A 13,088-nucleotide genomic window follows, 5' to 3' on the forward strand; every position below is an offset into this window, starting at 1 on the left:
GCGGCGCTTGAAGGTTTGCAGGGGCCTCGGGTCAGAGGCCAGGCCCCTAATAGCAGTGTTTGGGATGTCTGCTGCCACCAAACAAAATGGAAAGTTGATTGATATTTGCAGGAGGGGGTCTGTGGGAAGGGTGGGGGTATAACTGTGTAGAAGGGGGGGGGGGTGCATGTTTCTACACATCCCATCTTCCCGGACATGCCGGTGTTCCCCTTGATCTTTGGCCAACCATTAGGAATTAATGGGACATATGCCGACCAATGTCGGACCTGTAACATAAGCCCAAATATGTATAAGTTTACATTAACATCATGTCAGCTCATTAGTGGCGTCAATACTCGGCACGCTGGTACAGATGGTAGCGTGTTAGATAATACGTCTAAAATCTATTTGAATAGGGAGGGGCTGCTGGCGAAGGATGTACTACTTTTAAGCGACTTGACCAACTGATATCTCATATACCTTTTGTAGTTTCTACTTGGCACCAAAAGATGGCAGATGTTTTACATTTATTGGGGCACTTACCAGGCTTTTCCTGTTGATTTAGAGACATTTCGCTGTCACTTCCTATTTATATCAGATCCATTCCTGTTGATATCAGGTCACTTCCTGTTGATTTGGCAGCATTTTTTTTTTTTTTACCCTTTCCTGTTGATATCAGGTCACTTCTTGTTGATTTGGTGGCATTTTTGGATCACCTTCTGCTGATATCAGGTCATTCCTGTTGATTTGGGGGCATTTTTGGACCACTTGCTGATATCATATCACTTCCTGTTGATTAGTGGGTATTTTTGGATCACTTCCTGTCGATATCGGGTCACTTCCTGTTAATTTGCTGGCATTTTTGGATCGCCTTCTGCTGATATCAGGTCATTCCTGTTGATTTGGGGGCATATCGAGGTCACTTCTTGTTGATATCGGGTCATTTCCTGTTTTTTGGGTGGGATTTTGGGATCACTTCCTGTAATCAGTTCATTTCCTGTTAATTTGGGGGCATATCGGGGTCACTTCCTGTCAATATCATGTCACTTCCTGTTGATTTGGGGTTATATCGGGGTCACTTTCTGTTGATAAGAGGTCACTTCCTTCAATGGCATTGATGTGCATGGGCATCAATGGTATCGTGGTGCATGGGTGTCAACGTTAAAATGTATATATGCACCATTGGCACAGACGTTTATGGCCGGCATTTGAATGGATGTACATGAGTGTCAATGGAATTGACGTTCATTGCCGTCAATGGCATTGACGTGCGTAGGCGTCATTGGCATCGACGTTCATTGCCGTAAAAGGCTTTGACATACATGGGCGTCAATGGGATCGGCATTCATGGGTGTCAATGGCATCGACGTCCATGGGCGTCAATGGCATGGGCGTGCATGGGCGTCAATGACATCAGCGCATACCTTCGCGTCAACGTAATCAATGTATATGGCCGCCATGGGCACGGACGTTTATGGCCATCATTTGAATGGACACACATGAGTGTCAATGGAATTGACATTGCCATCAATGGCTTTGACATACATGGGTGTCAATGGTATCGGCGTTCATCGGCGTCAATGGCATGGGCGTCCATGGTCGTCAATGGCATGGGCGTCCATGGTCGTCAATGGCATGGGCGTCCATGGGCGTCAATGGCATGGGCGTCCATGGGCGTCAACGTAATCAAAGTATATGGCCGCCATGGGCACGGACGTTTATGGCCATCATTTGAATGGACGCACATGAGTGTCAATGGAATTGACGTACATTGCCCTCAATGGCTTTGACATAAATTGGCGTCAATGGAATGGGCGTGAATGGGCGTCATTGGCATCGACGTTCATTGCCATCAATGGCTTTGACAAACGTGGGCGTCAATGGCATCGACGTTCATGGGCGTCAATGGCATCGGCATCCATGGGTATCAATGGCATCAGTATACCTTGGCATCAACGTAATCAATCTATATGTCCGCCATGGGCACGGACGTTTATGGCCGTCATTTGACTGGACGCACATGAGTGTCAATGGAATTGACGTACATTGCCGGCAATGGCTTTCACATACATGGGCGTCAATGGAATGGGCGTGCATGATGTCAATAGCATCGTCGTGCGTGGGCTTCTATGTACATGGGCGTCATTGGCACGGACGTTTGTGGCTGTCATTTGAATGGACGTACATGAGTGTCATTGGAATGGATGTACATTGCCGTCAATGGCTTTGGCGTACATGGGCGTCAATAGCAAAGCTACCATCAGTTATTTCAAATTTTTTTTAACGTCAACAGAAGCATAATCATTTAAACTAATATTTTTTAAAATTGTAATTTGTGGTTAGTTTTATTCTTGCACCGTGTGTTTTTCACGTGGTGATTTATTAAATCGCCCGGTACGGGCAAAATGTACCTAGATGAAGGCAAATTTGACCTATTTTTTGTTTCTCTTCAGGCCTGGTTTGCATGAAGTCCAGCAGTTCCGTGGTGGAGCTGGTGATGCTCCTGTGTTCCCAGGCAAGTCTTGCATCTTTATCTTCTCTCTCAGATGCCCTTTGCCGTACTTTTGATTTATTCGATCCACCTCCGCCGCACTAAATCCACCAGAGCAACAACAACAGTCAGGCCCTCAAAGCCGCGCGCTCACTTATCTCTCCATTGCGGGGCCCTCGGAAACGTATCCGCCGGCAGATATCGGCCGCGCGGGTCAAGGGTGGACGACCCGTCCGACCCTCGGACCCGCCAGCAGGGATAATGTCCATTTGATGGCCTTTTGCATTGATTGGCCTTTGTCTCCCGGACGCTTATGTTGCCAAGTTTATTTAGCTCGCCGCCACATTCATGAATACTAATTCCGGGATCATAAGCGGGCGGGAGCGGATCGATGACGACCGCTGTCGATAGCGCCACGCCGATAGGTGCTCCGTTACGTCTTTCCATCCGAATCCGATACGGCAATCGCTTGCCCTTTTGTTAATTGCGCTTTGCAGCACTTTTTGTATTTCCGCAGATAGATTGCGAGGGAATTTAATTACTGAAATGGAGATGAGGGAGGCATTTTTACAAACAAAAAGAAGACTAATGGTTGTACCGGAGAATGTAAACACGGGAGACGGGGCCGCCACAGTTAATCGAGTCATTGATGATTTGTTTTCAGGCATTTTTTCGGAGTGTGAATATGAAATTTAAGTTAATACACCGCCCGGCTTTACATCACACTTCCGGGTTTGGAAAAACTTTACCCCCCCCCCCGCAAATTATGTTTGTTTTGATGAACTCGTCCAATGTTGATAAAATTACACCGAAATCCGAAAAGCTCTTCAGATGCCCTTTAACTCATTCACTCCCAGTCATTTTCACCGGAGCAAGGCCCTTCGCTCCCGGCCGTTTTACTGGATTTTGACTGATTTTGCAAGGCCCACAGTAAAATTCTGTTCCATTGCTATATAAACATGGAACCCACCAAAAGAAAGATTAGACTCTGTTCTTTCAGCAGAAAATAAGAAAAAAGTTCATATCTTTTTCCATTCTCTAGAAATCAGCATTAGAAAATAGCTTAGTTTAAGCAATTTTCTAGTTTCTGATGAAAAAACGGAGAAATTGAGCTTTTTGTCAAAGCATACATTTCAAACATAACTTTGACTTATACACAGCTATTTTTTGCTTTAGTTACATCCCAAACATCTGAATAATGTTTTCCTTTTACAAAACAAGATAAACAACAAGACAAGTAGCGCTTTTGATAGCAAAGTAACAATTTATTTACACATAACTAACTGAAAGATGACGCTGTTGTGGCTGCGACAGCCGGTTAAACTTTTCTCTCATCACCGTACGTCTCATAAAGATGAATTTTTTTGAGTCGCTGCGGGCTCTGCTCGCGAGCAGCACAGACTCAAAGACCTCGTCCCCTGCACTAGTGGTCCCGGTCGTTCTGCTCGGTCGTTCAGCGCCTGGCATCCTGGAGCCCTACTGGTTGTTCTGCTCGGTCGTCCACCGCCTGGCATCTATTAGGTCGTCTTTCGCCGGCGCCCGGCCGTGCGGCTTGGCCGTTCGTTGCCACTGAATTGGGTTGCGGGTCTTACCAAATGCGCTACTACGCACAGTCATGGTTGCACTTCCCATCATGCATTTGGGCAGAAGTTAAATGGCTACAGTATCATTTACTGAAAGCTCAACAAATACACTAGATGGGAATATTTAGTCACAATATACAAAGTCACATTTATCCTTTAAGAATTACAAGTCTTTCTATCGGTGGATCCCTCTCACAGAAAGAATGTTAATAATGTAAATGCCATCTTGAGGAGTTATTGTCATAATAAACAAATACAGTACTTATGTACTGTATGTTGAATGTATATATTCGTCCGAGTTTTATTCATTTTTTTTCTTAATGCATTGCCAAAATGTATATGATCGGGAAACATTATCGGGAATGATTGGAATTGAATCGGGAGCAAAAAAAAAAAAGCAATCGGATCGGGAAATATCGGGATCGGCAGATACTCAAACTAAATCGATCGGATCGGGAGCAAAAAAACATGATCGGAACAACCCTAGTCACAATGTGACATGTGACGGAAACAATAGCGCATTTTCGTCTCGTTCTCATCTCGTCAGACGAAAACTGGCATTAGTCTCGTTATGTTTTAGTCACCCAAATCAGGTTTTTAACTCGTTATTGTCTCGTCATCAATTGTTCGTTGACGAAATATTTTCGTTATTGTCATCGTTGACGAAAACAACACTGCTGTGAACCTGTGAATAGAAAATTAGCTTTTTTTCTTTCTTCGCAGTACAGTAAACGGCCATTAATCCTCAGTTTGCATTTGCATCCGTCTGTAGAAATCAATACCAAGACGCCGCCCGAACAGTTAAGTCGACTCCAAATGGGCCTTTAATTGGAAGGCCTGTTGTGGCCGTTTAGAAAAGAAGCGGCCATCAAAGAGCGGTTTAGCACGGCCTCCTCAATGTAGCCGTGACGCGTCGGCCGGCGCGGCTCTCTCGGGGGTCCCTGATTAAAAAACGGCTCCGGGGTCCCTCGCCTCCTGACCCCTCGCCCCGGTCGCACTCCATCTCCGCGCGGGGGAAATTAATTAAAATTTCACCGAGTGCCGGCGAATCCATCAAAATGGCCGCCGGTGCGCTTCCTGCGCCAGCGCCGGCGACTTCCTGCGCCGGGAGGGAGGGGCGGGTTAAATGACATCATCCATCACGCGCGGGAGAACAAACACGCCGATGATTACGCCGCGTAATTTAGCCCGGAGGAAAGTCCGGCCCTGCGTTTTCCCTTTTTTCTCGCTCGCAATAAAATTACATTTGCATTAGCTGTGAGAGAATTCGGCCCGGATGATTTATGGACGCAATCAACACCGCGCTAGCCGATCCCAGCGGTTCTCTGGGAAAAAAGAAAAAAAGGAAAAAGTGTGCGTGCGCGTAGATTAGGCGCAAAAGGAGCAGAACCAGGGACGGGGGGGGGAAAAAGCAGTCTTGGAACAATCGCAGAGATTCCGCCTTTGATTAGATTAGCATTAAACAACATTCTGACAGATATGACAAATAGCGGCATTAGAGCCCGTCATTCTCGCCTCTATCTCGGTAGGAAGGGGTTAAAAAGCGCCGAGGCGGAAAGCCAGATGGCAGGTACTATTTATTTGGGGAATTAAAGCTGATAAAATAAATAAAAGGGAAGCGCTTTGCAGTGATGCGTCATTAATCAGAGATGTGTTTTTTGGTATTTCTGAGCAATAAATTGAGGAAAACAATGTTTTATCAGCTATTGTTGTGTATAGAAAATAAATACACTGTATTTTCTATTCGGAAAACTGAAATGAAAAGCAGTACAGCTGAGCATGTTTATGAATTAAAATAAACAGCCACCCCGGACAATTTCATCCTCTATAAAATTCAACACCACTGCAAATGAAAAAAGAAGCACCCAATCATCTGAATATTGGAACAAGGTGAATCCAGTAGTACTCAACATTAACTGTTTTTAGGGCACTTGTTTAACTCTTTAGATGCCTTTGACGGCACTAGACATTTGCTTATTTGGCCCTACCGGTTAGAGGTTAGATCGGGCCTAAAAAATCCAGCCCGACCCGACACGGCCCACGAGTATTGAAGCCCGACCCGGCCCGAGCCGGATCAATTAACTAGATTTGCAGGCCCGAGCCCGAAAAACCCGATTTTTTTTTTTTTTTTTAAAATTTAAAATTTGTTGGAGTGCCGCGAACCACCTTGACCACTCACTTCACTCCCCTTGTTTCCATTTGACTGGAAATAAGGGGAGTGAAGTGAGTGGTCAAGGTGGAATTATTATTTTTACTGAATAAATGTGCACAAGTGGAAGCTTCTCCCTCTTTTTGGTCCCTGTATGCACGCATCCTACCCACCACGCGTTACAACTAGCGCCCGAACATTTTTCCTGGATCCTCAGTCAAGTAAGGGATCCGTCTATTTTCTGGATCCGACGGTCCCACCGCGTCTGCAATATTGGTTTTGGATCTGTCCATTTTTTTGATTCGTCGGCCCCACAGCGGCTTTTCGGATCAGTCTGTTTTGTGGAATCGACGGCCTAATCGCGGCTGCGACATTGCCATGGTATCGGTCTAATTCCTGGATCTTCGAGTGAGTAAAAAACGCAGATTTGGATTACTATTGCTATCTTTTTTGTTGACTATTCTTCATGGGAGTTTTCCCCAAATCATACTAAATAATTAAAGCACTATGGCACGCTACAAGTGACGACAGTGACTCTGACGTTGACCTTACAACAATGTTGGGAGTTCGTCAGGGAACGCGTGTTTGCGTCCTGCTGACCTCCCGAGTGAAAAGTGGTCAAGGTGGAAATATTGTTTTTTGTGAATAAATGTGCATAAGTCGAAGCTTCTCCTCTTTTTGGTACTTTTATACACGTATCCTTGCTACCACGCGTTACAATGTACAAGACCTGGATTACACAAGGTGTGCTCTTTGGTCTGTACTGTAAGCACACGACAGCTCTGGATGCTAACAATTTACATAATTATATTGGGATAAGTTTGAAAACGCAACATGCTTACCTTGAATATCTGCTAATAAAACCGGACAGCATACACTCTCGCTCCCAACCGGACTTCCCAACAGGACTCTCTCGCATCACCAGTTTTGCCCAACTTTTGTCTTATCAGGTATTTGCTGCACGCATTTTCCCCTGAAGCTCGTCTTGTGAACGACCGACAGTGCTGTCCTGCTCTTCATTTTTCAGATCTGGTTCAAATAGGAAGGGTAGAACTGACGATATGTTGGGAAAGCTAACGAGTGACACGCTGGGATTTCCGCAACGGGACCGGTGACGTCACGCACTGCGACGTAACAAGAATGGCGACCTATCACTTAAAATAATTTTACAAACTTTATTAAAACAAAAACTTTAAGAGGGGTTTTAATATCAAATTATTTTAACTCATACTAATATGTATCTTTTAAGAATTACTTGTCTTAAAAACAGAGGATCCCTTTAATGTTTAAATAGTCTACATATTTTTATGATCATTATAAAAGCATTTACACAAAGAAATAACACTGGGAAAGTTAAATATTTTTTTTAAAAAAACATGCGGTTTTGCAGACACAGAGAAGATTGAAAAGGATCACATTTGTGTTGCCTTTGTGTGCATTGATAAAAGTGTCTTTCATAACGAATCGCAAGCGCCACAGCGGGAGGAGAAGAAGAAAAAGCGGGTGGCGCCACAGCGTTCATGAGCGTGCACAAGCAAATGCACAGTACAGAGCGCCTGCTCACGGTTTTATCCCATTTTTTTAAAATATAATTTTTTAGTTCGGCGCGGCGGCCCGACCCGACCCAACCCGAACGTGAGGGTCAGGTCGGGTTCAGGTTCGGGCACAAGATCTAACCTCTACTACTGGTCCAAAAGGATTGGACGTCAAGCGCCGTCAATGGTATCTAGAGAGTTAACGGTAAATACAGTGGTATGAAAAAGTATCTGAACCTTTTGGAATTTCTCACATTTCTGCATAAAATCACCATCAAATGTGATCTGATCTTTGTCAAAATCGCACAGATGAAAAAAAGTGTCTGCTTTAACGAAAACCACCCAAACATTTATAGGTTATCATATATTTATGAGGATAGTATGCAAACAATGACAGAAGGCGTAAAATAAGTATGTGAACCATCACATTTAATATTTTGTGGCCCTCCCTTTGGCAGCAATAACGTCAACTCGACGCTTCCTGTAGCTGCAGATCAGTCTGGCACATTCATCAGGACTAATCTTGGCCCATTCTTCTGTACAAAACTGCTATAGTTCAGTCAGATTCCTGGGATGTCTGGCATGAATCACTGTCTTTAGGTCATACCACAGCATCTAAATAGGGTTCAAGTCTGGACTTTGACTTGGCCACTCTAGAACGTGTATTTTGCTCTTCTGAAACCATTCTGAAGTTCTGTGTTTTGGATCATTGTCTTGTTGCATCATCCAACCTCTTTTTAGCTTCAACTGTCTGACAGATGGCCTCAGGTTTTCCTGCAAAACTTTTGAATTCTTTCTTCCATGAATGATTGCAAGTTGTCCAGGCCCCGAGGCAGAAAAACAGCCCCAAATCATGATGCTCCCTCCACCATGCTTCACGGTGGAGATTAGATATTGATGTTGGTGAGCTGTTCCATTTTTCCTCCAGATATGACGTTGTGTGTTACTCCCAAACAATTCAACTTTGGTTTCATTAGTCAAAAAATATTTTGACAAAACTTCTGTGGAGTGTCCAAGTGCCTTTTTTGCGAACATTAAACGAGTAACAATGTTTTTTTTTTTTTAAATTAAAAAAAATTTTTTTTTTTTTTAAGACAGCAGTGGCGTCCTCCGTGGAGTCCCCCCCTGAACACCATTCTTGGCCATAGTTTTACATATAGTTGATGTGTGCACAGAGATATTTGACTGTGCTAGTGATTTCTGTAAGTCTTTAGCAGACACTGTTTTTTTTTTTTTTTTTTTTTTTTTTAACCTGAGTATTCTGCACTGAACTCTTGGCATCATCTTTGGTGGACGGCCACTCGTTGGGAGAGAAGCAACAGTGCCAAACTCCATTTGTAGACAACTTCTCTGACTGTTGATTGATGAACATCCAGGCTTTTAGATACTGTTTTGTATCCTTCCCAGCTTTATACAAATCAACAATCCTTGATCGCATGTCTTCAGACAGCTCTTTTGACCGAGCCATGATGCGCATCAGACAATGCTTCACATGAAGACAATTCTTACAAGGTGTGTGTTTTATAGTGGGCAGGGCGGCTTTAAACCACTCATCAGTGATTGGACATACACCTGACTTAATTTGTTTGGTAAGAATTGGTTTGAATTGCTCTTTAATTCTCCTTAGGCAGAGGGTTTACTTACTTATCTTTCCCCTTCTGTCATTGTTTGCATACTATCCTCCTTAAAATATGAAAACCTTTAACCTCTTGTGTGAGTGGTTTTAGTTAAAGCAGGCACGGTTTTATCATCTGTGTGAGTTTGAAAAAGATCAGATCACATTTGGTGATTTTATGCAGAAATGTGAGAAATCCCAAAAGGTTCAGATACTTTTTTTTATACCACTGTATTTTCCTATACAGACATATGTGGGGAGAACAAGTAATTGATATAAGTGTATCAAATACTTGTTCTCCCCACTGTATATCATATGTGTGTGTATGTGTATATATATTAATATTTATGTATATATTGGTGCTGCAACGATTAATTTATTAACTCGTGTAATTTGATTCGAAAAAAGCTTTGAAATAGAGTTGTAATGGTTTTTGAAATTGTTTGCATTTAGTTTTATTGATTTGGGTGGGTACACTGCCCTTTAGTGGCAACAGTGAATATGACATAACTCATTTAACGTGTGAATCCAGCTGCTCCCTGTTAGGACCAACAAGTTTTTGTTTGAGCTAATATGTTTTTTATGCATTTATATTTAGTTTATAGGTATATTTAGCCTTTTTTTTGTGGGAATATGAGTTTGAACAATTTGTTAAGGGCATTGTAAAGAAAAAAATAGCATTTTATAGCATTTCAAATTGCGGACTTTTGCAAACCTCCATGGGTTGATACATTTTGATTTTCATGGATATTTTTTTGTGTTACTTTATTGTCAGCACATTCATACAAATATTTCATTCACTCAGATCTATAATGTGTTACTTTAATGGTCCCTTATTTTTTTGGAGCAGTGTACAGTCTACAGTATGTGGGCATTTATTTATTTTGGCTCATGTAGTCCAAATCTGTATACCAAATGCTGATATTGTAGCCCTTCCAAGTTCCAATGGATTGGACGTCCATCGGCGTAAGTGGCGGCCAATGGGTTAATAAATAATATCCCTTTTGCAAGAGAGGAAGGCCCGGTCAGGCGCTGATATGAGAGATCATCTAATCGGTTACCGGACTGCACGCAGAGGGTTGTAAATCTTCCCAGTAGCTGCATTTGTGTCGTGTAGATCAGCCATTATTGTCCGGCTCTCTGTCAGCCCATCCATCCTTCAGCCATTTATCAGAAACATATCCCGGACAGGAGCAGGCAGGCAGGAAGGAAGTCATTGGGCCAGGTTGAGTACTTGAGTTAGTTGTGCTGTAGGTTTTGTAGGATGCAGTCAAAATGATATTAGTGATCCCTCGCTACTTGGCGCTTCATACTTCGCGCTCTCAGTCTATTGCAGATTTTTTTCCAATTAAAAAAAATACAGATGAGCTGTCCAGAGCCAATCGCGTGTTCTCAATGTCGCACCCTTCCTCTCTCTCCCTGCTCTCTGTTTGTCAGGGAGTGCACTGGAGTTGCTTATTAACTCATTTACTCCCAGCCATTTTCACCGGTGCAAGGCCCTTCGCTCCCGGACGTTTTACTGGATTTTGACTACTTATGCAAGGCTAACAGAAAATTCTGTTCTATTGCTATATAAGTATGGAACCCACCAAAAGAAAGATTAGACTCTCTTCTTTCGGCAGGAAAAAAAGTTAATTCATATCTTTTTCCATTCTTTAGAAATCAACATAAGAAAATTGCTTAGTTTGAGCAATTTTCCAATTTTTGATGAAAAAGAGAGAAAATGAGCTTTTTGTCAAAGCATACATTTCAAACACAGCTATTTAACACAGCTATTTTTTGCTTAAGTTATATTCCAAACATCAGAATTTTTTTCCTCTAAAAATGGAATAACATAAATATAATTTTAATAACATAAAATAACATAAACAACAAGACAAATAGAGCTTTTGATAGCAAAGTAACAATTTACTTACACTTAACTATCTGAGAGATGATGCTGTTGTGGCCGCGACAGTTGGGTAAACTTTTCCCTCATCGCCGCCTGTCTCATAAAGATGGATTTTTTAAAGTCTCTGCGGGTTCTGCTCGGCGAGCAGAACGGACTCAACGGCATCGTCCGCTGCACTGGCGGTCCCGGTCGTTCTGCTCGGTTGTCCAGTGCCTGGCATCCCGGGCGTCCTCTAGTTTGTTTTCCATTCGGTTGTCTTCCGCCGGCGCCCCGGCCGTTCGTTGCCATTGAATCGGGTTGCGGGTCTTACCAAATGCGCTACTGCCCTCCAGGGGCCAGTTTTATTGCTTTAAAATGGATTTTCAGCTTTGTGCTTTGGCGCTAAATTGAATCAGAACCCAGAGATATCTCTTGTAAAAAAAACTAACAAAAAAAAAAAACAACAACGTAAAAGACGTTTAAGACGTATCTTTGGGACACTGAAACAATTAAAAATAGAATGTATTTATACTAGGGCTGTCAAACGATTAAACATTTTAATCGAGTTAATTACAGCTTAAAAATGAATTAATCGTGATTAATCGCACTTCAAGCCATCACTAAAATATGCCATATTTTTCTGTTAATTGTTGTTGAAATGGAAAGATAAGACACAAGATGGGTATATACATTCAACATACGTTACATAGGGACTGTATTTGTTTATTATAATAATAACTCAACAAGATGGCATTAACGTTATTAACATTCTGTTAAAGCGATCCATGGATAGAAAGACTTGTAGTTCTTAAAAGATAAATGTTAGTACAAGTTATAGAAATTTTATATTAAAACCCCTCTTAATGTTTTCGTTTTAATAAAATTTGTAAAAATTTCAATCAAAAAAATAAACTAGTAGCCCGCCATTGTTGATGTCAATAATTACTGACACAATGCTCATGGGTGCTGAAGCGTATAAAATCAGTCGCACCTAAGCCCCAGCAGAGGGCGGCAAAACTCCATAAAACACAATTAACATGTGGGCATTTCATTGTACTGTCATTTAAATCTGTCTGAGCGGGGCATGTGCGTTAATTGCGTCAAATATTTTAACGTGATTAATTAAAAAAATTAATTACCGCCCGTTAACGCGATCATTTTGACAGCCCTAATTTATACGTTTTTTGGGGGCAAATGAGTTAACGATGATTGACAGACGTTTAATGTTTGCACATGCTGCCAAGAACAGCGTCTCACACAATAAATGAGTTTCCCCAGCACACTACAGGCTGTGTACTAAGCTTAACGATGGCTAACACATTTGTGCCTTTGATCGTAGAGCTACCGAGGCGTCTCTGGCGAGATCAAAGCCACAAACCTGTCAATCATCATTAACTTCAAGTACCAAACGCCAGCTTCACTGGTGACCAAAAAACACAATTTGGTAGCACTGCTTAGCAAAAGGGAGGGTGAGAGGCTGTACTAGCATGAGCCAGAAAAACATAAATATATTTCCAAAAATTAAAACCCCAATCCTTTTGACCCGATTCTGATCCTCTGAAAAATCAGCCTGATTTCTGATCACTTATTTGGACATGATGATCAAGTCATCTGATGAAAATTCTTGTTGCAATATATCGCAAAAAAGTCGCAATGTCAGTTTTTTCAGCCCCAGTTCTAAATAGATATGATATTCGAGCATATGTATGCATTAGGGCTGTCAAACGATTAAAATTTCTAATCGAGTTAATTACAGCTTAAAAATTAATTAACCGTAATTAATCGCAATTCAAACCAACTATAAATTATGCCATATTTTTCTGTAAATTATTGTTGGAATGGAAAGATAAGACACAAGATGGATAT

General features: G+C 42.1%; 1 protein-coding gene across 7 annotated transcripts in view; it reads left to right on the forward strand.

Annotated features, from left to right (window-relative positions):
• The window catches only part of lrba (LPS-responsive vesicle trafficking, beach and anchor containing), a 442,809-nt gene that overhangs the window by 137,381 nt on the left and 292,340 nt on the right, over window positions 1-13,088 (forward strand). For all 7 annotated transcript variants that reach the window (XM_057842680.1, XM_057842682.1, XM_057842684.1 and 4 more), the window contains exon 33: window positions 2,433-2,494. In XM_057842680.1, the coding sequence (XP_057698663.1) occupies window positions 2,433-2,494 (62 nt within the window). The remainder of the gene's footprint in view (window positions 1-2,432; window positions 2,495-13,088) is intronic.

Source organism: Corythoichthys intestinalis, chromosome 8 (assembly GCF_030265065.1).
Source record: "Corythoichthys intestinalis isolate RoL2023-P3 chromosome 8, ASM3026506v1, whole genome shotgun sequence".
NCBI lineage: Eukaryota > Metazoa > Chordata > Actinopteri > Syngnathiformes > Syngnathidae > Corythoichthys > Corythoichthys intestinalis.